General features: G+C 41.8%; 1 protein-coding gene across 1 annotated transcript in view; it reads left to right on the top strand.

Annotated features, from left to right (window-relative positions):
- The window catches only part of LOC120064874 (metabotropic glutamate receptor 7), a 410,691-nt gene that overhangs the window by 265,398 nt on the left and 117,332 nt on the right, over window positions 1-27,961 (top strand). The window contains exon 6 of the mRNA XM_039015466.1: window positions 9,851-10,134. Coding sequence (XP_038871394.1) covers window positions 9,851-10,134 — 284 coding nt within the window. The remainder of the gene's footprint in view (window positions 1-9,850; window positions 10,135-27,961) is intronic.

Raw genomic sequence — 27,961 nt, 5'->3', positions numbered from 1 at the left:
TCAGAGTATGGTGTTTCCAGTGTAGGAGGGAAAGAGAACAGGTTCTGATGTTTCCAGTGAGGGAGGGAAAGGGAACAGGGTCTGGTGTTTCCAGTGAGGGACGAGATATCAGAGACTGGTGTTTCTAGTGAGGGAGGGAAAGAGAACAGGGTCTGGTGTTTCCAGTGATGGAGGGAAAGAGAACAGGGTCTGGTGTTTCCAGTGATGGAGGGAAAGAGAACAGGGTCTGGTGTTTCCAGTGATGGAGGGAAAGAGAACAGGGTCTGGTGTTTCTAGTGAGGGAGGGAAAGAGAACAGGGTCTGATGTTTCCAGTGATGGAGGGAAAGAGAACAGGGTCTGGTGTTTCCAGTGATGGAGGGAAAGAGAACAGGGTCTGGTGTTTCCAGTGAGGGTGGGAAAGAGAACAGGGTCTGGTGTTTCTAGTGAGGGTGGGAAAGAGAACAGAGTCTGGTGTTTCCAGAGAGGGAGGGAATTTGGGGTCTGGTGTTTGCAGTGAGGGATGGGAGAACAGGCTTTGGTGTTTCCAGTGAGGAAGGGCTAGCCATTACAATACTACTATACCTGGCTAGCCATTACAATACTACTATACCTGACTAGCCATTACAATACTACTATACCTGGCTAGCCATTACAATACTTCTATACCTGGCTAGCCATTACAATACTACTATACCTGACTAGCCATTACAATACTACTATATCTGACTAGCCATTACAATACTACTATACCTGGCTAGCCATTACAATACTACTATACCTGACTAGCCATTACAATACTACTATACCTGACTAGCCATTACAATACTGCTATACCTGACTAGCCATTACAATACTACTATACCTGGCTAGCCATTACAATACTACTATACCTGACTAGCCATTACAATACTACTATACCTGACTAGCCATTACAATACTGCTATACCTGACTAGCCATTACAATACTACTATACCTGACTAGCCATTACAATACTACTATACCTGACTAGCCATTACAATACTACTCTACCTGACTAGCCATTACAATACTACTAAACCTGACTAGCCATTACCCTACTACTATACCTGACTAGCCATTACAATACTGCTATACCTGACTAGCCATTACAATACTACTATACCTGACTAGCCATTACAAAACGACTATACCTGACTAGCCATTACAATACTAATATACCTGACTAGCCATTACAATACTACTATACCTGACTAGCCATTACAATACTACTATACCTGACTAGCCATTACAATACTACTAAACATGGCTAGCCATTATAACACTACTATACCTGGCTAACCATTATAATACTACTATACCTGACTAGCCATTACAATACTACTATACCTGGCTAGCCATTACAATACTACTATACCTGACTAGCCATTACAATACTACTATACCTGGCTAGCCATTACAATACTACTAAACATGGCTAGCCATTATAATACTACTATACCTGGCTAACCATTATAATACTACTATATCTGGCTAGCCATTATAATACTACTATACCTGACTAGCCATTATAATACTGCTATACCTGACTAGCCATTATAATACTACTATACCTGGCTAGCCATTATAATACTACTATACCTGGCTAGCCATTATAATACTACTATACCTGGCTAGCCATTATAATCCTGCTATACCTGGCTAGCCATTATACTACTACTATACCTGGCTAACCATTATAATACTACTATACCTGACTAGCCATTACAATACTACTATACCTGACTAGCCATTATAATACTGATATACCTGGCTAGCCATTATAATACTACTATACTTGGCTAGCCATTATAATCCTGCTATACCTGGTTAGCCATTACAATACTACTATCCAGTATAATACTACTATTCCTGACTAGCCATTATAATACTGCTATACCTGGCTAGCCATTATAATACTACTAGCCATTATAATACTACTATACCTGACTAGCCATTATAATCCTGCTATACCTGGCTAGCCATTACAATACTACTATCCATTATAATACTACTATACCTGACTAGCCATTATAATACTGCTATACCTGGCTAGCCATTACAATACTACTAGCCATTATAATACTACTATACCTGACTAGCCATTACAATACTACTATACCTGACTAGCCATTATAATACTGATATACCTGGCTAGCCATTACAATACTACTATACCTGACTAGCCATTATAATACTGCTATACCTGGCTAGCCATTACAATACTACTATACCTGACTAGCCATTATAATTCTGCTATACCTGACTAGCCATTACAATACTACTATCCATTATAATACTACTATACCTGGCTAGCCATTATAATACTACTATACCTGACTAGCCATTACAATACTAATGTCCATTATAATACTACTATACATGGCTAGCCATTACAATACTACTATACCTGACTAGCCATTATAATACTGCTATTCCTGGCTAGCCATTACAATACTACTATACCTGACTAACTATTACAATACTACTATACCTGACTAACCATTATAATACTGCTATACATGACTAGCCATTAAAATGATACTATACCTGACCAGCCATTATAATACTACTATCCATTATAATACTACTATACCTGACTAGCCATTATAATACTGCTATACCTGGCTAGCCATTATAATACTACTATACCTGACTAGCCATTACAATACTACTATCCATTATAATACTACTATACCTGACTAGCCATTATAATACTACTAGCCATTATAATACTGCTATACCTGGCTAGCCATTACAATACTGCTCTACCTGACTAGCCATTATAATACTGCTATACCTGGCTAGCCATTACAATACTAATATCCATTATAATACTACTATACCTGACGATCCATTATAATACTACTATACCTGACTAGCCATTATAATACTGCTATACCTGACTAGCCATTATAATACTGCTATACCTGGCTAGCCATTATAATCCTGCTATACCTGACTAGCCATTATAATACTGCTATACCTGGCTAGCCATTATAATCCTGCTATACCTGACTAGCCATTATAATACTACTATACCTGACTAGCCATTATAATACTACTATACCTGGCTAGCCATTATAATACTGCTATACCTGGCTAGCCATTATAATACTGCTATACCTGGCTAGCCATTATAATACTACTATACCTGACTAGCCATTATAATACTGCTTTACCTGGCTAGCCATTATAATACTGCTATACCTGACTAACCATTATAATACTGCTATACCTGGCTAGCCATTATAATACTACTATACCTGACTAGCCATTATAATACTGCTATACCTGGCTAGCCATTATAATACTACTATCCATTATAATCCTGCTATACCTGACTATCCATTATAATACTACTATACCTGACTAGCCATTGTAATACTGCTATACCTGACTAGCCATTATAATACTGCTATACCTGGCTAGCCATTATAATACTACTATACCTGACTAGCCATTATAATCCTGCTATACCTGACTAGCCATTATAATACTGCTATACCTGACTAGCCATTATAATACTACTATACCTGACTAGCCATTATAATACTGCTATACCTGGCTAGCCATTATAATCCTGCTATACCTGACTAGCCATTATAATACTACTATACCTGACTAGCCATTGTAATTCCACCCTACCTGGTTATCCATTGTAATACCACTGTACCTGGTTAGCCATTATAACACTACTGTACCTGGTTATCCATTGTAATACCACCGTACCTGACTAGCCATTGTAATTCCACCCTACCTGGTTATCCATTATAATACCACTGTACCTGGTTAGCCATTATAACACTACTCTACCTGGTTATCCATTATAACACTACTGTACCTGGTTATCCATTGTAATACCACTGTACCTGGTTAGCCATTATAACACTACTGTACCTGGTTATCCATTATAACACTACTGTACCTGGTTATCCATTGTAATACCACTGTACCTGGTTAGCCATTATAACACTACTGTACCTGGTTAGCCATTATAACACTACTGTACCTGGTTATGCATTGTAATACCACTGTACCTGGTTAGCCATTATAACACTACTGTACCTGGTTAGCCATTATAACACTACTGTACCTGGTTAGCCATTAGAACACTACCATATCTTAGGAGTTCTATGCCTTTTATTTTTCTGTCCTGTCCTACATTAATTAGCAGCCCTCCCTCCTCTCTGTTGGATTATTACTTGCGTGGCGTGTTAGCTGCTGGCGCCGCCTCCCTCTTTAACCAGACGTAATGCGATGATTAGGACAGGATTTAACAGGACGTTTCCTTCCTCTCACCGTGTCTCCCTGTTTGTCTAATTTTGGTTGACTGTTTCTTCATCTTCACATTTCTCACCCTGCTACGGAAGCTTATTGCTGCCACAGAACAAACAGTTCATGTCTCCCCCGTTCTTTTTGTCAGCAATACCCTTCATGGCTGACCAACAGTGGAAATAGATCTATTATTGCTGACCTTAATCACCTCTACAGTATTTGGCGGCTACTAAACGTTCACATACCGAACGGGGTCAAAAGCAGGAGAGATAGTAGTTGCTTCTCTCCTCCTCTACATATTATCCTGGAACCCAATCCTCATGAGATATAAAGTGCAGCCAAAAATGTCATGCACCCTAACACAATGTTTGGTGGTTTTACTAGCAGCTAAATACGCATTTGAGAACACGTTCTGTTACCATGTTCTAAGCAAAGTAGTCTTCCAGTACATTGTTTCAGGAAGCTGCCACAAAACACCATTCACCTTAGTACATGTGCATTTCTGTTCACTGTGATAAAATAAATATCTGTTTGCATGACATTTTTGGCTGCACTTTATATCTCATTCCAGCAATTACACTCAAAAATGGCACAAAACCATCAACTTATACAGTATACCATGTTTACTGTTTACTGAAAATTAAACTCAGCCGTTACTCAGCCGCATGGGGATTGGGTTCCAGGATAATATGGAAAGGAGGAGAGAAGTAACCATCTCCCCTGCTTTTGACCCCGTTCAGCGTGTGAACGTTTAGCGGCACCAAATACTGTAGGGGTGATTAGTGTGACATGCTTTCTCCAATCTATCATAGAGCAGGAAATAGAACATCTCTTTAAATGTTACTGGCTGGAACAATCTTCTCTGAGATAAATTCTAAGCTCCCATGATGCACTGTGTTGGGGGGGAGAGAGAGATTCCAATGTCCCTTGTCCAAATGTAAATGAGTTTGTTTGATACGGTACATAATGATAATGTGCCTATGTGTTTGATAGGGTATATAATGATATTGTCTATGTGTTTGATATGGTATATCATGATAGTGTCTATGTGTATGATAGGGTATATCATGATAGTGTCTATGTGTATGATAGGGTATATCATGATAGTGTCTATGTGTATGATAGGGTATGTCATGATAATGCATATATGAGTTTAATAGGGTATAATGATAATGTATTTGTTTTTGGGTATATGATGATAAGGTTCTAGGTCCCCAAGAACACAGTGGCCTCCATCATTCTTAAATGGAAGAAGTTTGGAACCACCAAGACTCTTCCTAGAGCTGGCCAAACTGAGCATTCGGGGAAGACGGGCCTTGGTCAGGGATGGTCACTCTGACAAACCTCGAGAGTTCCTCTGTGGAGATGGGAGAACCTTCCAGAAGGACAACCATCTCTGCAGCACTCCACCAATCAGGCCTTTATGATAGAGTGGCCAGACGGAAGCCACTCCTCAGTAAAAGGCTCATGACAGCCCGCTTGGAGTTTGCCAAAAGGCACCTATAGGACTCTTAGACCATGAGAAACAAGATTATCTGGTCTGATGAAACCAAGGTTGAACTCTTTGCCCTGAAATCCAACCGAAACGTCTGGAGGAAACCTGGCACCATCCCTATGGTGAAGAATGGTGGTGGCAGGATGATGCTGTGGGGATGTTTTCAGCGGCAGGGACTGGGAGACTGGTCAGGATCAAGAGAAAGATGAACAGAGCAAAGTACAGAGAGATCCTTGATGAAAACTTGCTCCAGAGGGCTCAAGACCTCAGAATGGGGCGAAGGTTCACCTTCCAATAGGACAACGACCCTAAGCACACAGCCAAGACAACGCAGAAGTGACTTCGGGACAAGTCTCTGAATGTCCTTGAGTGGGCCAGCCAGAGCCCGGACTTGAACCCGATCTAACATCTCTGGAGAGACCCGAAAATAGCTGTTCAGGAACACTCCCCATCCAACCTGGCCCGAAATTGAGAGGATCTGCAAAGAAGAATGGGAGAAACTCCCCAAATACAGGTGTGCCAAGATTGTAGTGTCATACCCAAGAAGTCTCAAGTCTGTAATCGCTGCCAAAGGTGCTTCAACAAAGTACTAAGCAGAGTTTCTGAATACTTAAATTTTTTTGAAATATCACATTTACATAAGACATTTGTAAAAATGTCAAAAAAATCTGTTTTCCCTTTGGTGTATAGTGTGAAGATTGACGAGGGAATTTGTTTTTAATCCATTTTAGATAAACGCTGTAACGTAACAAACTGTGGAAAAAGTGAAGGCGTCTGAATACTTTCCGAATGCACTGTATAATGATAATGTACTGTATATTGCATGTAATGATTATATGTGTATGTCATATGGTGATGATACGAGCCACAAGGTACCAATGATATTTTATGGTTGTGAGATTGTGTTTTCTTTAGTGTTCATTTTGTTTTATTATTTATTACGGGAAACACAGTTGCTAATTAAAGTTGGAAGCTCTGTTGGGTATTTGCAAAAGATCAAAAGAAATCTGGAGCAGTAAGACATTGCCATGGAGACATTTGGGTTGCACTGTTGCTACACTACCACGTGTGTGTGAGTGTGTGCGTGTGTGTGGGTGTGTCAAAACAAAGCCAATGCTGAATACAGATCCAGCCTAGGGCAACCATTTTAACTACTCCAAATCTTTCAGTTATTCCTGACTCCGTTGTTGGTATTATATATTTTCAGGGGAATCAAGCATTTCTGCAATGACAGATTCTAGAGCACGTTTGTGAACTTTCACCATCTCAATGCTTAATGTGGTTCATTGTGTCTTCCTCTTTTTATTGTTTCCCAAGTTGTCCTATTTATTTAATTTAACGTTAAAGTTGATTATTTTATGCTCAGACTAAGTGTTCAAGTAAAAACATTTCATAATAAGTCAGAGAAATAAAAACTAAAAAAGTAGTATAAATTAAAACTGATGAAATTAAATGTCATTTTCTTTCAGCGGAATCAGAAATAGTACCAAAATGTACAGAGGGAAGGAACCTTTCTCTACAGAGTCTTGTAAGATGATGTACTGTACATACCTTGAGTTAATTAACACAACAAACTGCTATTTTTTATTTTTCCTAACAGAAGCCCCGTATGTGACAAAATGAAGCAGTAGAAATTAGGATTGGGTCTAAATTGAATAATGGATAGTGTAACAGGTCATTCAAATCTTTGAAGAAAGGAGATTAGGATTTTGATGGTCAAACACACGTTGGGCTTCACCATTGCTGTTGTTATTATCATCATATTGTAACCATTATTTTCCTCAATAAGTCTGCTCAATGTAAATTGGTTGTAATGTTATTATTTTTCGGGAAAATGTCAATGACAACCCAGAAAAAGTGTCCTGTATTCTCATTGTTTGCCAGTGTACAATCGCTGGCATACAATACATTTGAGATGTGAACATGTCTCTCCGTGTGGTATCATTTAACCCCCTAAGGTTGATGTCTGCGCTCCACTGAAATGTAATTAGCATAATCCCCCCCCAAAATCCCCATGAAAATCCTTCAGTTTAAACTAGAGATATCTGGGTTTTGTTGCATTGGATGCGTCACAATCACAACATCCGCCGATGTAACACTTCTGCATGTGTGGTGAAAGCTGACAGAGCTAGAGCGGTGTTTGTCAAACCATGAGACATCCCAAAAATCGGTCTTCTCACAAAATTGTTTGTAGCGTCGGAACAGTTTGGCCGACAAACTATTATGACCCCTTTTCTACGTTTTGCTGTACGACCCACAAGCGTCTTGGGACTTGTTTGAAGTCGGTACAGCCGATCTGCCAACTTCTGTCTGTAGCATCCGAACAGTTTGGGCTACACACTAGTATGGCCCGTCTGTGTAAAGGTGAGACTGTCACAAACAATATATATGGAGTCTGTTTAATGACAAAATAAGGGGTTAAATACTAATATTTTCTGTTCTGTCTCAGATATAGGACAGGCACTTCAGAACAAACTTCCTTCAGAATTTTTTTTTGGGGGGGACTATCTGTTGCTCCATGTAGTGAATCTGTTATTCAATGCATTTGTATGGGCTAATAGCAGTCAAGGCCAAATACAATGAATCATCAAATACAAAAAAAACAATTAAAAAAATGATACTATGCCTCAGGACAACCTGGCCTGATGATTCCTGGCTGTCCCCACCTGGCCGTGCTGCTGCTCCAGTTTCAACTGTTCTGCTTGCGGCTATGGAACCCTGACCTGTTCACAGGGCATGCTACCTTGTCCCGGATCTGCTGTTTTCAACTCTCTCTCTATCGTTCTCTGTGACGCACCTGCTGTCTCGACCTCTGAATGCTTGGCTATGAAAAGCCCAATTACATTTACTCCTGAGGTACTGATCTGTTGCACCCTCTGTGATTATTATTTGACCCTGCTAGTCATCTATGAACGTTTGAACATCTTGAAGAACAATCTGGCCTTAATGCCCATCTACTCTTATAATCTCCACCGGGAACAGCCAGAAGAGGACTGGCCACCCCTCAGAGCCTGGTTCCTCTCCTAGGTTTCTTCCTACTGTAGGTTCCTGCAATTCTAGGGAGTTATTCCTAGCCATGGTGCTTCTACATCTGCATTGTTGCTGTTTGGGGTTTTAGGCTGGGTTTCTGTTTATCACTTTGTGACATCTACTGATGTAAAAAGGGCTTTATAAATACATTTGATTGATTGATTGAGTAGTACTCTTCTCCCCTGGCTTAGACAGGGCTTATAAGGTAAAATGTTTTGTATAGTACACAGTGGTTTAGACTTTTGTTGTAATTCTCCAAAAGTCTCCAAGGTGATGAAATAAATCCGGAGAAGGTAGAGAGCAGATCGTAAAATTGTTTAATATGTGTAAAAAAAAAATATATTTAAATATATATTTCCTGGGCTTTCTTAGATTTCCTAGATATAGGACAAACACTTCAAAATCTTGTTTCGTTATTATACATTTGTTGACTGTCATTTTTGCCATTTATGAATGTGTTATTCAATGCATTTCTCTGGGCTATAGTAGTAAAGTTCAAATTCAATATATTATTAAAAAAATATATATATATATATATGATTTTTGGATACCTAACATGGTCCTAAAATTCTAAATCAAATAGCTAAATGATCCATAGTATGACCATCTTAAAACAATTCCATATGTCAGTTTAAACCCCCCCCCCCCCCCACCCCTCATATAGTATTTGTTCATATTTAAATTGTTTACAAACATTGAACTAAAACAAGCTTATATTTTGGATCCTAATAGAATAAGATTTGAACTAAGCTCATCAGGCATTTACAAGTTATATTCTTCAAGAATCAATGGGTACACATTATTCATTAATACGGATGTAGCAATTGCAGATTGCTACTGTCAAGTAATGTCCCGTATTTACCCAGTTATTAGGCAGAAGTAATTTCGTAACATTACATATGTGCTATACTTGGCAGCCAACACACATCTGAATTACGTACACAGCACATACAAGAAATGTATTAAGTAAACAAATACAGTACAAATCAGGAAGTCAGGCAGGATCTATTCAAAAATACATATTGGAATATTCTTCTCTTTTCATCCACAGGCCAGGAGCGGATCGGGATTGACTCGAAGTACGAACAGGAGGGGAAGGTTCAGTTTGTGATCGATGCGGTGTACGCTATGGCCCATGCCCTTCACAACATGCAGAGAGACCTGTGTCCCGATGTCTCAGGGATCTGTGAAGATATGGACCTAGCTGGGGGCAAGAAACTGCTCAAGTACATCCGCAGTGTCACCTTCAATGGTAAGTATACTAATGCCAACACATCAATCAATCGACCAATCAATCAACCAATTAATCCATCATTCAACCAATCAATCAATATAGTACACTGTAACGACGTGATAACAACCTATTAGGTACACCCTGGTGAAGGTTCTTCAGCCAAAATGTTGGTCAAATATTTTACCGAAATATTACTGAAATACATCCACAGCTACCAGAGGTACAACATTCACTTCCTGTTTTGAAGAACACAAAACAGCAAAACCAGACAATGTTTACACTGTAGGAAGTGATGTCATAACATACATGTTCCGTATTGACTGACCTTCATGTCTTAAAGTAATGATGGACTGTCGTTTCTCTTTGCTTATATTAGCTGTTCTTGTCATAAGATGGACTTGGTCTTTTACCAAATAGGGCTATCTTCTGTATACCAACCCTTACCTTGTCACAACACAACTGATTGGCTCAAACACATTAAGAAGGAAATATAATTCCACAAATTAACTTTTTTTTTTTTTTTTAATTAAAAATTTTCGCCCATTTTCTCCCCAATTTTCGTGGTATCCAATCGCTAGTAATTACTATCTTGTCTCATCGCTACAACTTCCGTACGGGCTCGGGAGAGACGAAGGTCGAAAGCCATGCGTCCTCCGAAGCACAACCCAACCAAGCCGCACTGCTTCTTTAACACAGCGCCAATGTGTCGGAGGAAACACCGTGTACCTGGCCCCCTTGGTTAGCGCGCACTGCGCCCGGCCCGCCACAGGAGTCGCTGGAGCGCGATGAGACAAGGATATCCCTACCGGCCAAACCCTCCCTAACCCGGACGACGCTATGCCAATTGTGCGTCGCCCCACGGACCTCCCGGTCACGGCCGGCTGCGACAGAGCCTGGGCGCGAACCCAGAGACTCTGGTGGCGCAGTTAGCACTGCGATGCAGTGCCCTAGACCACTGCGCCACCCGGGAGGCCCCACAAATTAACTTTTAACAAGGCACACCTGTTAATTGAAATGTATTCCAGATGACTTTGCTTTTCTATTTCAAATGTTTTACTTATCTATTGTTTTACTTAACACTTTTTTTTCTTATCTTCTTAATTAGGGCATTAAGGTCTTGTAAATAAGCATTTCACTGTAAGGTCTACACCTGTTGTATTCGGCACATGTGACAAATAAAATGTGATTTGATTTGATACCTCATAAAGCTGGTTGAGAGAATGCCAAAAGTGTGCAAAGCTTTGATTAAGGCAAAAATATAACATATATTTTTTATTTGTTTAACACTTTTTTTGGTTACTACATGATTCCATATATGTTGATTGTGTTGATGTTTTCACTATTATTCTACAATGTAGTAAAAAAAAAAATTGTAAAATAGTAAAATAAAGAAAAACCCTTGAATGAGTAGGTGCATCCAAACCTTTGACTGGTACTGTACTGTATGTGTGGAATTATTTTATTAGACCAGCCCACAAACAAAAACAAAAAAATCATGTCATCTGTAATGCTGACTGATAAGTGCATTATAAAGGTTTCGGGTTTGATTATGAAAAAAAAGAATAATGGTTTTCAATTTCTATTATTATAATGGTTTTTAATTAAATGCATTATGTGGGTTGAATGCTGTAACAAACACAGATTAAAACAATTAATACAAGTCCCATGATGGTAGTGAGTGCCCATTACTGCTTATCACTTATTAACCATAATTTATTCACATTACTTTACTTTAATAAAATATTTCAGTTGTGTATATACACAATTTTTTCAGCCTATTTGAAGAATTTATTATTTCATTCCAAGTCCTCGTCTCATATTTATAGAGCTGCCTGACAAAATCTTTATTTTAGTAGTTCTTCAAAGTAAACAATACTTTTATGACTGCTGAACACCAACTATAGCTCATAGATCATGTACTGTATTGTTAAGCAACTGCTCCCTATCCCTCTCAAATGTGTGTTCTTGACCGGATAAGTAGGTGTGCAATGGATTAAGGTCACTGTAGTTAATTACCACATTTCTGCGCTAAACTATGTAGAATTTTTCCCTGTTGGAAACTACAACTCCCTACTACATCGCACATTTCGGGCTTGATTTACATTTTGTTGTCTTACAGCCTAAATTTAAAATGGATTCAATTGAGATGTTTTGTCACTGGCCTACACACAATACCCCATGATGTCAAATTCGAATTATGTTTTTAGAAATGTTTACAAAATAATAAAAAATGAAAATCTGAAATGTCTTGAGTCAATAAGTATTCAACCCCTTTGTTGTGGCAAGCCTAAATACGTGCAGGAGTAGAAATGTGCTTAACAAGTCACATAATAAGTTTGCATGGACTCACTTTGATTGCAATAGTGTTTAACGTGATTTTTGAATGACTACCTCATCTCTGTACCCCAACAGATACAATTATTATCTGTACGATCCCTCAGTCGAGCCTGTCTTCTCTTGAGAGCCAGGTCTGCTTACAGCTGCCTTTCTCAATAGCAAGGCTATGCTCACTTACGTAGTCAAAGCTTTTCTTAAGTTTGGGTCAGTCACAGTGGTCAGGTATTCTGCCACTGTGTACTCTCTGTTTAGGTCCAAATAGCATTCTAGTTTGCTCTGTTTTTTTGTTAATTCTTTCCAATGTGTCAAGTAATTATCATTTTGTTTTCTCATGATTTGGTTGGGTCTAAATGTGTTGCTGGGGCTCTGTGGGGTCTGTTTGTGTTTGTGAACAGAGCCCCAGGACCAGCTTGCTTAGGGGACTCTTCTCCAGGTGCATCACTCTGTAGGTGATGGCTTTGTTATGGAAGGTTTGGGAATCGCTTCCTTTTAGGTGGTTGTAGAGTTTAACGTCTCTTTTCTGTATTTTTTTAAATTTGCGGGTATCAGCCTAATTCTGCTCTGCATGCATTATTTGGTGTTTTACGTTGTACACGGAGGATATTTTTGCAGAATTCTGCATGCAGAATCTCAATTTGGTGTTTGTCCCATTTTGTGAATTCTTGGTTGGTGAGCGGATCCCAGACCTCACAACCATAAAGGGCAATGGGTTCTATAACTGATTCAAGTATTTGTAGCCAGATCCTAATTGGTATGTTGAATTTTATGTTCCTTTTGATGGCACAGAAGGCCCTTCTTGCCTTGTCTCTCAGATCGTTCACAGCTTTGTGTAAGTTACCTGTGGCGTTGATGTTTAGGCCAAGGTATGTAAAGTTTTTTGTGTGCTCTAGGGCAACAGTGTCTAGATGTTTGTATTTGTGGTCCTGGCGATTGGACCTTTTGGAACACCATTATTTTGGTCTTACTGAGATTTACTGTCAGGGCCCAGGTCTGGAAGAATCTGTGCAGAAGATCTAGGTGCTGCTGTAGGCCCTCCTTGGTTGGTGACAGAAGCATCAGATCATCAGAAAACAGTATACAGTTTACTTCAGATTCTAGTAGGGTGAGGCCGGGGGCTGCAAAATGTTCTAGTGCCCTCGCCAATTTGTTGATGTTATGTGGGGCTCAAGCTGCATCCCTGTCTCACCCCACAGCCCTGTCTCACCCCACAGCCCTGTCTCACCCCACAGCCCACTGCCAAGAGATGTGCTATAGGTGTACCTACCATAGGAGTCCCCTCGAAGCCTAACATAGTGAATATGTACATACCCAGCATGCGACAGAGCTGCAGGAGTTGTGATCCGTTGTTGTTGGTTATGTTGTCATACTGTAGTTGTGCCTAGGGTTGCATATGGGGGAGGGAATGCTGTGATCTCCAGGGAGGTGTTTGTCCCCCTGTGTGCTGAGGGTATCAAATCAAATCATATCAAATGTATTTATATAGCCCTTCGTACATCAGCTGATATCTCAAAGTGCTGTACAGAAACCCAGCCTAAAACCCCAAACAGCAAGCAATGTCGGTGTAGAAGCACGGTGCCTAGGAAAAACTCCCTAGAAAGGCCAAAACCTAGAAAGAAACCTAGAGAGGAACCAGGCTATGAGGGGTGGCCAGTCCTCTTCTGGCTGTGCCGGGTGGAGATTATAACAGAACATGGCCAAGATGTTCAAATGTTCATAAATGACCAGCATGGTCACATAAAAATAATCACAGTAGTTGTCGAGGGTGCAGAACCTCAGGAGTAAACGTCAGTTGGCTTTTCATAGCCGATCATTAAGAGTATCTCTACCGCTCCTGCGGTCTCTAGAGAGTTGAAAACAGCAGGTCTGGGACAGGTAGCACGTCCGGTGAACAGGTCAGTGTTCCATAGCCGCAGGCAGAACAGTTGAAACTGGAGCAGCAGCACGGCCAGGTGAACTGGGGACAGCAAGGAGTCATCATGTCAGGTCGTCCTGAGGCATGGTCCTAGGGCTCAGGTCCTCCGAGAGAGAGAAATAAAGAGAGAAAGAGAGAATTAGAGAGAGCATACTTAAATTCACACAGGACACCGGATAAGACAGAAGTACTCCAGATATAACAAACTGACCCTAGCCCCCCGACACATAAACTAATGCAACATAAATACTGGAGGTTGAGTCAGGAGGGGTCAGGAGACACTGTGTCAGGTTCTTGTCCAGTTCTGGCATTTAGGTCACCATAGACTAGTATATGTCCCTGAGCCTGGAAATTATTAATTTCCCCCACCAGGATGGAGAAGCTGTCTTCATTAAAGTATGGGGATTCTAGTGGGGGGATATAGGTAACACACAGGAGGACATTTTTCTCTGTTAAGATCATTTCCTTTTGAATTTCTTGCCAAATGTAAAATATTCCTGTTTTGATAAATTTAATAGAGTGAGTTAGGTCTGCTCTAAACCAAATTAGCATACCCCATGAGTCCCTTCCCTGTTTCACACCTGGTAGCTTGGTGGATGGGACTACCAGGTCTCTGTCGTTAACACCACCTTTCTTAACAGAGTGGTATTGTGTTAATATAGCACTGTGCCATGCCAGGGGATGGTCTGTGTGGAATATTAAGTTGCTTATGTTCCCATTTTTATAACAGTCAGCAAAAAGTGTCTCTTGATTTTCCATAAGGAGCTTTTTCTGTACTATTTTCTTGCCTTATCATGTTGTACATACACAGGGTACTGTATTTTAATTACCTCTGAACAACAGCTTCAAAGACTTCTGCATTTGGTTGGGGTAGCCTGTTTGATTCTCGTGCCATTGGGCAAAAGGGCTCTGACACCTCTCACTTGACACGTCAGTGCTAATTGAAGTTCTATCTCCTTGTCCTAGCAAACTTGGTAGTCCAACTCAGCATTAAGTCCTCATAAAGTAAAGTATATAACTGTAATGTACTTTTCTTCTCGGCTTTTGAATATAAAATATAGCTTCAGACTAAACATTACTCACTCAGTTCCAGGTTGGATGGTGTTTTCAGTTTGTTTCCCAGAGCATTTGCTGTATAGCTTGGGCCTTCCAGGTAATTCCGTAATTCCATCCAAAATCAGGTTGTAGGCTTTGAGTTTTGATCTGGAGGGTTTATGCTGTGGAGGGTAGAATCCTGTCCCTGTCAAAACATCCAAGTTTACAGTGGCTTGCAAGATGATTCACCCCCCTTGGCATTTTTCCAATTTTGTTGCCTTACAAATTAAAATATTAAAATAGATTTTTGGGGGGGGTTTGTATCATTTGATTTACACAACACCTTGAAGATAAAAAAAATATTTTTTATTGTTTAACAAACAAGAAATAACACAAAAAAACTGAAAACTTGAGATTGCATAACTATTCATCCCCCCAAAGTCAATACTTTGTAAAGACACCTTTTGCAGCAATTACAGCTGCACGTCTCTTGTGGTATGTCTCTAAAAGCTTGGCACATCTAGTCACTGGGATTTTTGCCCATTTTTCAAGGGAACACTGCTCCAGCTCCTTCAAGTTGGATGGGTTCCGCTGGTGTACATCAATCTTTAAGTCATACCACAGATTCTCAATTGGATTGAGGTCTGGGCATTGACTAGGCTATTCCAAGACATTTAAATGTTTCCCCTTAAACCACTCAAGTGTTGCTTTAGCTGTATGCTTAGGGCCATTGTCCTGCTGGAAGGTTTCCCTCAAGAATTTCCCTGTATTTACACCATCCATCATTACTTCATTTCTGACCAGGTTCCCAGTCCCTGCCGTTGAAAAACATCCCCACAGCTTGATGCTGCCACCACCATGCTTCACTGTGGAGATGGTGTTCACGGGGTGAGGGGTGTTGGGTTTACGTTTTCCTTGATGGCCAAAAAGCTCAATTTTAGTCTGATAAAGGAATTTATATGTTTAAAGTAATGACTAAAGAATTCCACCCTGAAACATATTTAACGGTGTGAAATGTATTGGAATAATAAGACTATAATCCAATATTAGAAAATAAGACTATAATCCAATAATGTGTGTGTGGGACAAGTTAAGAGGGAGAAATGTATGGTTGAGAAAACAGAGGCTGGTATAAAATGACTGTGTTTGCATTTTTGACTTCAGAACGTTCTCTGAATAAAGAACTAACCTATTGCAGACTGGGGGCTTTGTCTAATTCTTCATTAACCAGGGTCTTACAAACTTCTGGGAATTGGTTAAAGCTATAGTGATAGTTGAGTTCAACCATTGGGATAAAAATTCTCGTGATACAGTCTCATCTGACCAGAGTACCTTCTTCCATACGTTTGGGGAGTCTCCCACATGCCTTTTGGCGAACACCAAATGTGTTTGCTTATTTTTCTCTGTAAGCAATGGCTTTTTTTCTGGTCACTCTTCCGTAAAGCCCAGCTCTGTAGAGTGTACGGCTTAAAGTGGTCCTATGGACAGATACTAAAATCCCCGCTGTGGAGCTTTGCAGCTCCTTCAGGGTTATCTTTGGTCTCTATGTTGCCTCTTTGATTAATGCCCTCCTTGCCTGGTCCGTGAGTTTTGGTGGGCGGCACTCTCTTGGCAGGTTTGTTGTGGTGCCATATTCTTTCAATTTTTTAATATTGGATTTAATGGTGCTCTGTAGGATGTTCAAAGTTTTGGATATTTTTTCATAACCAAAACCTGAACTGTACTTCTCCACAACTTTGTCCCTGACCTGTTTGGAGCGCTCCTTGGTCTTCATGGTGCCGCTTGCTTGGTGGTGCCCCTTTGCTTAGTGGTGTTGCAGACTCTGGGGTCCTTTCAGAACAGGTTTATATATACTGAGATCATGTGACAGATCATGTGACACTTAGATTACACACAGGTGGACTTTATTTAACAAATTATTTGACTTCTGAAGGTAATTGGTTGCACCAGATCTTATTTAGGGGTTTCATAGCAAAGGGAGTGAATACATATGCACGACAAAAGTATATTTTTTAACTCCCCTTCACCAATTTGGACTATTTTGTGTATGTTCATTACATGAAATCCAAATAAAAATAAATTTCAATTACAGGTTGTAATGCATCAAAATAGGAAAAACGACAAAGGGAATGAATACTTTGGCAAGGCACTGTATTACATTTCTAACATTTCTAACATATCTAACGCCAAATATATATTTTTCTAAGAACATGCTGAAAAATGCAGGAGCTCATCTGCTCATGACCTCTCTGTCCTCTGTCTCTTCTCCATCACCCCAATGAAGTGACAACATCAGTTATTCTCTTCTCTATCTCCATCACCCCAGTGAAGAGACAGAGGCATCAGCCATTGTGTGAGAGAGGAGATAATGAAGCATGAAGCGACTAGGTAGCAAGGAGTAACAGGCTTCCATCCACCCACACAGCACAGCAGGTACAGTGGGACTCGGCAGTTGCAGTCTTTTGCACTGTCTTAGAATCTTCCCTTAATCATCCCTACTTTCACAGTACCCGAACAAGTTTGTAAAAAAAAAAAAAAAAGTCCTACCTTAGTTTTCATAACCTCCCACAATGCCTCTCCCCATGTCATGTTCATTTAACTCCTGAGAGTCAATTTCTTGCTCTAAGCTATGAGTGGGCCTGTGGCTGTGACGTTCAGCCTCCTTCCAATGCTATTCTGAAGACTCTGGCTGTAGTGTCTATTTTATTTTGAGTGTTAACTGTAACCTGGGTGTCCTCTTTAGCCTTGTCTACAAGGCTTGCTGCCAAATGTGCCTTGGTTCAGCATGTTCAAAAACCTTTTTTCAGAGGGCTCTTTGTTGTTGATATTTATTTATTATTATTTTTTTTACATCTGAGGCATAGGATATTCATTTACTGTACATCCCACCCACTCAGCTGCTAGGTTAATCCCTCCAGTCATTTCTAGACCCAAGCTCCCTACCTTTTTTGCATGTTCTACAGCCCAACTATTAATTATGCATGACAAGCCAGGGGTTATACATTTGCTTGGTCTTGAACTGCAAATTGCACCTGCTCCGAGCACTTCGTCGGTGGATGCACTGCCCCCCTCCCCCCAAGCTCCCCGTCTCCCTCTCCCACTGAGTCTGACTCGCTAGTAGGCCTACTAACTAGTGGAGGGATTAGCAGCGCTGCTAGCTAGTGGAGGGATTAGCAGCGCTGCTAGCTAGTGGAGGGATTAGCAGCGCTACTAGCTAGTGGAGGGATTAGCAGCGCTGCTAGCTAGTGGAGGGATTAGCAGCGCTGCTAGCTAGTGGAGGGATTAGCAGCGCTACTAGCTAGTGGAGGGATTAGCAGCGCTGCTAGCTAGTGGAGGGATTAGCAGCGCTGCTAGCTAGTGGAGGGATTAGCAGCGCTACTAGCTAGTGGAGGGATTAGCAGCGCTGCTAGCTAGTGGAGGGATTAGCAGTGCTGCTAGGTAGTGGAGGGATTAGCAGCGCTGCTAGCTAGTGGAGGGATTAGCAGCGCTGCTAGCTAGTGGAGGGATTAGCAGCGCTGCTAGCTAGTGGAGGGATTAGCAGCGCTGCTAGCTAGTGGAGGGATTAGCAGCGCTGCTAGCTAGTGGAGGGATTAGCAGCACTGCTAGCTAGTGGAGGGATTTGCAGCGCTGCTAGCTAGTGGAGGGATTAGCAGCGCAGCTAGCTAGTGGGGGGATTAGCAGCGCTGCTAGCTAGTGGAGGGATTAGCAGCGCTGCTAGCTAGTGGAGGAATTAGCTAAGGCTAGCTAAGGCATCGACATCAGGAACAGTTTGTCCCCCACTCCTCTCCTCCAGCACTGAAAGTTCTCTGGCTTTTTCTGGGTTCAATTCACCGTCTTTCTCTGGATTTTGGGACTTGAAAAATGTCATCAAACTCAATTACCTTTTTCTTATCCATTATTTATTTGGCTTTCCCATGATTCAAATTCAGTAGGGAGACAACTAGCCTAGGCTACTTAACTTGATTATGTAAGGACCTCTTCACTAGCTGACCACCACTACCAAGACCTGTGTCAAGATCAGTTACTTACCCCATCGGCCCACCTCATAACCTCTATGTACAAATAAGAGAGCAGGTCTGGAATCAGTGTGTCAGGATAGGATGATTACACAGAAGGATCACCGTGCTTTTACATTACGGTCTTTCTGGGGGGTTGGAGAAGTAACGAGGAGGCAACTTGATTTAACGCCAATCGCTTTTATTAGAATGTCTAAAGTGCGAACAGTGAAACAATGAAGAAATCATGCTGCAAGAGGAACCGGATCTGGGGCAAATAGGTGCCTGAACAAACAAAGTCAAATCTGAGAGGTGCTCAAATTAAGCATTGCCGGAGACAGTGTTTTCCACCGCCATCAACAAAACACCAAATTATGGAATTTATTGTGGAAGAACGGTGTTGCATCCATCTAATAGAGTCCAGACACTTGTAGAAAATATGCCAAGGCACATTAAAGTCATTCTGGCTTGTGGCCTAGTGGTTAGAACGTCGGGCCGATAACCGAAAGGTTGCTGAATCGAATCCCTGAGCTGACAAGGTAAAAATCTGTCGTTCTGCCCCTGAGCAAGGCAGTTAACCCACTGTTCCCTGGACGCCGAAGATATGGATGTCGACTTTGGCAGCGCCCTTCACCTCCCTGATTCAGAGGGGTTGAAGGCATTTAGTTGTACAACTGACTAGTCATCTCTCTTTCCCCTTGTAGTGGCCTTATTAAGGCGCTTTTTGTTGGTGTTTCCATAATTTCGACATTATTTTGGCATTATTATTTTGTCAAATTTGTATAGATCTTTCCTGAGATGAGTATATATTCTGTGCAATAGACTATAGTTGCACCTACGTATGTGCACCAGTCAACCGTGTTTAGCTGTAAATGGTTGGGATTGGTAACCTCATTCTTCAGCTTCAATTGTCTCCACCTCCACAATTGAATTGCTAACTTTTCAGTGGCACAGCTGGCTAAGACGTTCTCAAGAGGGTGGCTGTGTTTGCGATACAGAGGTTCAGTCTGGGCCTCAACTTAGAATAGTAGAATACACAAGACACAATTTTTTAGAAATGTGGTTGTGTTTCAGCAGTTTTTCTCTCGTTATGTCAAACACTCACTCAATTAGTCATGTCAGCTAACACTTTTTAGATTGGTAGTTAGTCTAGCCAGCTATCTAAACTTGTAGTAATTAAGGGTGGTGCTGTGTAGACTACTGTAATATGAAGAAGTGGTGCTGTGTAGACTACTGTAATCTGAAGATGTGGTGGTGTGTAGACTACTGTAATATGAAGAAGTGGTGCTGTGTAGACTACTGTAATTTGAAGATGTGGTGGTGTGTAGACTACTGTAATTTGAAGACGTGGTGGTGTGTAGACTACTGTAATATGCAGAAGTGGTGCTGTGTAGACTACTGTAATATGAAGATGTGGTGGTGTGTAGACTACTGTAATTTGAAGAAGTGGTGCTGTGTAGACTACTGTAATTTGAAAAAGTGGTGCTGTGTAGACTACTGTAATATGAAGAAGTGGTGCTGTGTAGACTACTGTAATTTGAAGAAGTGGTGCTGTGTAGACTACTGTAATTTGAAGGCGTGGTGGTGTGTAGACTACTGTAATTTGAAGACGTGGTGGTGTGTAGACTACTGTAATTTGAAGACGTGGTGGTGTGTAGACTACTGTAATTTGAAGACGTGGTGTTGTGTAGACTACTGTAATTTGAAGATGTGGTGGTGTGTAGACTACTGTAATATGAAGAAGTGGTGCTGTGTAGACTACTGTAATATGAAGATGTGGTGCTGTGTAGACTACTGTAATTTGAAGATGTGGTGGTGTGTAGACTACTGTAATATGAAGATGTGGTGCTGTGTAGACTACTGTAATTTGAAGATGTGGTGGTGTGTAGACTACTGTAATATGAAGATGTGGTGGTGTGTAGACTACTGTAATATGACGATGTGGTGGTGTTTAGACTACTGTAATTTGAAGATGTGGTGGTGTGTAGACTACTGTAATATGAAGCAGTTCCTGTGTTTTTCAGGAACCTCTTTAGTTGTAGACACTGTTGTTGTAGTGTTTATCAGCTCTTGTAGGCGTTTCACAGGCTCTGTTGTGGAGTTGTTCACTACTCAGTGTGGTGGAGTTGTTCACTACTCAGTGTTGTGGAGTTGTTCACTACTCAGTGTGGTGGAGTTGTTCACTACTCAGTGTGGTGGAGTTGTTCACTACTCAGTGTGATGGAGTTGTTCACTAATCAGTGTTGTGGAGTTGTTCACTACTCAGTGTTGTGGAGTTGTTCACTACTCAGTGTTGTGGAGTTGTTCACTACTCAGTGTGATGGAGTTGTTCACTACTCAGTGTGATGGAGTTGTTCACTACTCAGTGTGGTGGAGTTGTTCACTACTCAGTGTTGTGGAGTTGTTCACTACTCAGTGTTGTGGAGTTGTTCACTACTCAGTGTGATGGAGTTGTTCACTAATCAGTGTTGTGGAGTTGTTCACTACTCAGTGTGATGGAGTTGTTCACTAATCAGTGTGATGGAGTTGTTCACTACTCAGTGTTGTGGAGTTGTTCACTACTCAGTGTTGTGGAGTTGTTCACTACTCAGTGTTGTGGAGTTGTTCACTACTCAGTGTGGTGGAGTTGTTCACTACTCAGTGTTGTGGAGTTGTTCACTAGTCAGTGTTGTGGAGTTGTTCACTACTCAGTGTGATGGAGTTCTTCACTAATCAGTGTGATGGAGTTGTTCACTACTCAGTGTGATGGAGTTGTTCACTACTCAGTGTGGTGGAGTTGTTCACTAATCAGTGTGATGGAGTTGTTCACTACTCAGTGTGATGGAGTTGTTCACTACTCAGTGTGGTGGAGTTGTTCACTAATCAGTGTGATGGAGTTGTTCACTACTCAGTGTGGTGGAGTTGTTCACTACTCAGTGTGGTGGAGTTGTTCACTAATCAGTGTTGTGGAGTTGTTCACTACTCAGTGTGATGGAGTTGTTCACTAATCAGTGTTGTGGAGTTGTTCACTAATCAGTGTGATGGAGTTGTTCACTAATCAGTGTTGTGGAGTTGTTCACTACTCAGTGTTGTGGAGTTGTTCACTAATCAGTGTGATGGAGTTGTTCACTACTCAGTGTTGTGGAGTTGTTCACTACTCAGTGTGATGGAGTTGTTCACTACTCAGTGTGATGGAGTTGTTCACTACTCAGTGTTGTGGAGTTGTTCACTACTCAGTGTGATGGAGTTGTTCACTACTCAGTGTTGTGGAGTTGTTCACTACTAAGTGTGGTGGAGTTGTTCACTACTCAGTGTGATGGAGTTGTTCACTACTCAGTGTTGTGGAGTTGTTCACTACTAAGTGTGGTGGAGTTGTTCACTAATCAGTGTTGTGGAGATGTTCACTAATCAGTGTGATGGAGTTGTTCACTAATCAGTGTTGTGGAGTTGTTCACTACTCAGTGTTGTGGAGTTGTTCACTAATCAGTGTGATGGAGTTGTTCACTACTCAGTGTTGTGGAGTTGTTCACTACTCAGTGTGATGGAGTTGTTCACTACTCAGTGTGATGGAGTTGTTCACTACTCAGTGTGGTGGAGTTGTTCACTACTCAGTGTTGTGGAGTTGTTCACTACTCAGTGTGATGGAGTTGTTCACTACTCAGTGTTGTGGAGTTGTTCACTACTAAGTGTGGTGGAGTTGTTCACTACTCAGTGTGATGGAGTTGTTCACTACTCAGTGTTGTGGAGTTGTTCACTACTAAGTGTGGTGGAGTTGTTCACTAATCAGTGTTGTGGAGATGTTCACTAATCAGTGTGATGGAGTTGTTCACTAATCAGTGTTGTGGAGTTGTTCACTACTCAGTGTTGTGGAGTTGTTCACTAATCAGTGTGGTGGAGTTGTTCACTACTCAGTGTTGTGGAGATGTTCACTAATCAGTGTGATGGAGTTGTTCACTAATCAGTGTTGTGGAGTTGTTCACTACTCAGTGTTGTGGAGTTGTTCACTAATCAGTGTGATGGAGTTGTTCACTACTCAGTGTTGTGGAGTTGTTCACTACTCAGTGTTGTGGAGTTGTTCACTACTCAGTGTTGTGGAGTTGTTCACTAATCAGTGTGGTGGAGTTGTTCACTACTCAGTGTTGTGGAGTTGTTCACTACTCAGTGTTGTGGAGTTGTTCACTACTCAGTGTGATGGAGTTGTTCACTACTCAGTGTGATGGAGTTGTTCACTACTCAGTGTGGTGGAGTTGTTCACTACTCAGTGTTGTGGAGATGTTCACTAATCAGTGTGATGGAGTTGTTCACTAATCAGTGTTGTGGAGTTGTTCACTACTCAGTGTGATGGAGTTGTTCACTACTCAGTGTTGTGGAGTTGTTCACTAATCAGTGTGATGGAGTTGTTCACTACTCAGTGTTGTGGAGTTGTTCACTACTCAGTGTGATGGAGTTGTTCACTACTCAGTGTTGTGGAGATGTTCACTAATCAGTGTGATGGAGTTGTTCACTACTCAGTGTTGTGGAGTTGTTCACTAATCAGTGTGATGGAGTTGTTCACTACTCAGTGTTGTGGAGTTGTTCACTACTCAGTGTGATGGAGTTGTTCACTACTCAGTGTTGTGGAGTTGTTCACTACTCAGTGTGGTGGAGTTGTTCACTACTCAGTGTTGTGGAGTTGTTCACTACTAAGTGTTGTGGAGTTGTTCACTAATCAGTGTTGTGGAGTTGTTCACTACTCAGTGTTGTGGAGTTGTTCACTACTCAGTGTTGTGGAGTTGTTCACTACTCAGTGTTGTGGAGTTGTTCACTAATCAGTGTGATGGAGTTGTTCACTACTCAGTGTTGTGGAGTTGTTCACTACTCAGTGTTGTGGAGTTGTTCACTACTCAGTGTTGTGGAGTTGTTCACTAATCAGTGTGGTGGAGTTGTTCACTACTCAGTGTTGTGGAGTTGTTCACTACTCAGTGTTGTGGAGTTGTTCACTACTCAGTGTTGTGGAGTTGCTCACTACTCAGCCCTGTATAGGACAGACTGTTGGTGTGTTTACTGCAGCTCTGTATAAGACAGACTGTTGGTGTGTTTACTGCAGCTCTGTATAGGACAGACAGTTGGTGTTTTTACTGCAGCTCTGTATAGGACAGACTGTTGGTGTGTTTACTGCAGCTCTGTATAGGACAGACTGTTGGTGTGTTTACTGCAGCTCTGTATAGGACAGACTGTTGGTGTGTTTACTGCAGCTCTGTATAGGACAGACTGTTGGTGTGTTTACTGCAGCTCTGTATAGGACAGACTGTTGTTGTGTTTACTCCAGCTCTGTATAGGACAGACTGTTGGTGTGTTTACTGCAGCTCTGTATAGGACAGACTGTTGGTGTGTTTACTGCAGCTCTGTATAGGACAGACTGTTAGTGTGTTTACTGCAGCTCTGTATAGGACAGACTGTTGGTGTGTTTACTGCAGCTCTGTATAGGACAGACTGTTGGTGTGTTTACTGCAGCCCTGTATAGGACAGACTGTTGTTGTGTTTACTCCAGCTCTGTATAGGACAGACTGTTGGTGTGTTTACTGCAGCCCTGTATAGGACAGACTGTTGGTGTGTTTACTGCAGCCCTGTATAGGACAGACTGTTGTTGTGTTTACTCCAGCTCTGTATAGGACAGACTGTTGGTGTGTTTACTGCAGCCCTGTATAGGAAAGACTGTTGGTGTGTTTACTGCAGCCCTGTATAGGACAGACTGTTGGTGTGTTTACTGCAGCCCTGTATAGGACAGACTGTTGTTGTGTTTACTGCAGCTCTGTATAGGACAGACTGTTGGTGTGTTTACTGCAGCTCTGTATAGGACAGACTGTTGGTGTGTTTACTGCAGCTCTGTATAGGACAGACTGTTGGTGTGTTTACTGCAGCTCTGTATAGGACAGACTGTTGGTGTGTTTACTGCAGCTCTGTATAGGACAGACTGTTGGTGTGTTTACTGCAGCTCTGTATAGGACAGACTGTTGGTGTGTTTACTGCAGCCCTGTATAGGACAGACTGTTGGTGTGTTTACTGCAGCTCTGTATAGGACAGACTGTTGGTGTGTTTACTGCAGCTCTGTATAGGACAGACTGTTGGTGTGTTTACTGCAGCTCTGTATAGGACAGACTGTTGGTGTGTTTACTGCAGCCCTGTATAGGACAGACTGTTGGTGTGTTTACTGCAGCTCTGTATAGGACAGACTGTTGGTGTGTTTACTGCAGCCCTGTATAGGACAGACTGTTGTTGTGTTTACTGCAGCTCTGTATAGGACAGACTGTTGGTGTGTTTACTGCAGCTCTGTATAGGACAGACTGTTGTTGTGTTTACTGCAGCTCTGTATAGGACAGACTGTTGTTGTGTTTACTGCAGCTCTGTATAGGACAGACTGTTGTTGTGTTTACTGCAGCTCTGTATAGGACAGACTGTTAGTGTGTTTACTGCAGCTCTGTATAGGACAGACTGTTGGTGTGTTTACTGCAGCTCTGTATAGGACAGACTGTTGGTGTGTTTACTGCAGCTCTGTATAGGACAGACTGTTGGTGTGTTTACTGCAGCCCTGTATAGGACAGACTGTTGTTGTGTTTACTGCAGCTCTGTATAGGACAGACTGTTGGTGTGTTTACTGCAGCTCTGTATAGGACAGACTGTTGGTGTGTTTACTGCAGCTCTGTATAGGACAGACTGTTGGTGTGTTTACTGCAGCCCTGTATAGGACAGACTGTTGGTGTGTTTACTGCAGCCCTGTATAGGACAGACTGTTGGTGTGTTTACTGCAGCCCTGTATAGGACAGACTGTTGGTGTGTTTACTGCAGCCTTGTATAGGACAGACTGTTGGTGTGTTTACTGCAGCTCTGTATAGGACAGACTGTTGGTGTGTTTACTGCAGCTCTGTATAGGACAGACTGTTGGTGTGTTTACTGCAGCTCTGTATAGGACAGACTGTTGGTGTGTTTACTGCAGCCCTGTATAGGACAGACTGTTGGTGTGTTTACTGCAGCTCTGTATAGGACAGACTGTTGTTGTGTTTACTGCAGCTCTGTATAGGACAGACTGTTGGTGTGTTTACTGCAGCCCTGTATAGGACAGACTGTTGTTGTGTTTACTGCAGCTCTGTATAGGACAGACTGTTGGTGTGTTTACTGCAGCTCTGTATAGGACAGACTGTTGGTGTGTTTACTGCAGCTCTGTATAGGACAGACTGTTGGTGTGTTTACTGCAGCTCTGTATAGGACAGACTGTTGGTGTGTTTACTGCAGCCCTGTATAGGACAGACTGTTGTTGTGTTTACTGCAGCCCTGTATAGGACAGACTGTTGGTGTGTTTACTGCAGCCCTGTATAGGACAGACTGTTGTTGTGTTTACTGCAGCCCTGTATAGGACAGACTGTTGGTGTGTTTACTGCAGCCCTGTATAGGACAGACTGTTGGTGTGTTTACTGCAGCTCTGTATAGGACAGACTGTTGGTGTGTTTACTGCAGCTCTGTATAGGACAGACTGTTGGTGTGTTTACTGCAGCCCTGTATAGGACAGACTGTTGGTGTGTTTACTGCAGCTCTGTATAGGACAGACTGTTGGTGTGTTTACTGCAGCTCTGTATAGGACAGACTGTTGGTGTGTTTACTGCAGCTCTGTATAGGACAGACTGTTGGTGGTGTTTACTGCAGCTCTGTATAGGACAGACTGTTGTTGTGTTTACTCCAGCTCTGTATAGGACAGACTGTTGGTGTGTTTACTGGCAGCTCTGTATAGGACAGACTGTTGGTGTGTTTACTGCAGCTCTGTATAGGACAGACTGTTAGTGTGTTTACTGCAGCTCTGTATAGGACAGACTGTTGGTGTGTTTACTGCAGCTCTGTATAGGACAGACTGTTGGTGTGTTTACTGCAGCTCCTGTATAGGACAGACTGTTGTTGTGTTTACTGCCAGCCTCTGTATAGGACAGACTGTTGGTGTGTTTACTGCAGCCCTGTATAGGACAGACTGTTGGTGTGTTTACTGCAGCTCCTGTATAGGACAGACTGTTGGTGTGTTTACTGCAGCTCTGTATAGGACAGGACTGTTGTGTGTTTACTGCAGCTCTGTATAGGACAGACTGTTGGTGTGTTTACTGCAGCTCTGTATAGGACAGACTGTTGATGTGTTTACTGCAGCCCTGTATAGGACAGACTGTTGGTGTGTTTACTGCAGCTCTGTATAGGACAGACTGTTGGTGTGTTTACTGCAGCTCTGTATAGGACAGACTGTTGGTGTGTTTACTGCAGCTCTGTATAGGACAGACTGTTGGGTGTTTACTGCAGCCCTGTATAGGACAGACTGTTGGTGTGTTACTGCAGCTCTGTATAGGACAGACTGTTGGTGTGTTTACTGCAGCCCTGTATGGACAGACTGTTGGTGTGTTTACTGCAGCTCTGTATAGGAACAGACTGTTGGTGTGTTTACTGCAGCTCTGTATAGGACAGACTGTTTGGTGTGTTACTGCAGCTCTGTATAGGACAGACTGTTGGTGTGTTTACTGCAGCCCTGTATAGGACAGACTGTTAGTGTGTTTACTGCAGCTCTGTATAGGACAGACTGTTGGTGTGTTTACTGCAGCTCTGTATAGGACAGACTGTTGGTGTGTTTACTGCAGCCCTGTATAGGACAGACTGTTGGTGTGT

Source organism: Salvelinus namaycush, chromosome 20, assembly GCF_016432855.1.
Source record: "Salvelinus namaycush isolate Seneca chromosome 20, SaNama_1.0, whole genome shotgun sequence".
NCBI classification, from domain to species: Eukaryota; Metazoa; Chordata; class Actinopteri; order Salmoniformes; family Salmonidae; genus Salvelinus; species Salvelinus namaycush.
The sequence above is the reverse complement of the archived record's forward strand: the minus strand, read 5'-3'. Positions and strand labels throughout refer to the sequence as shown.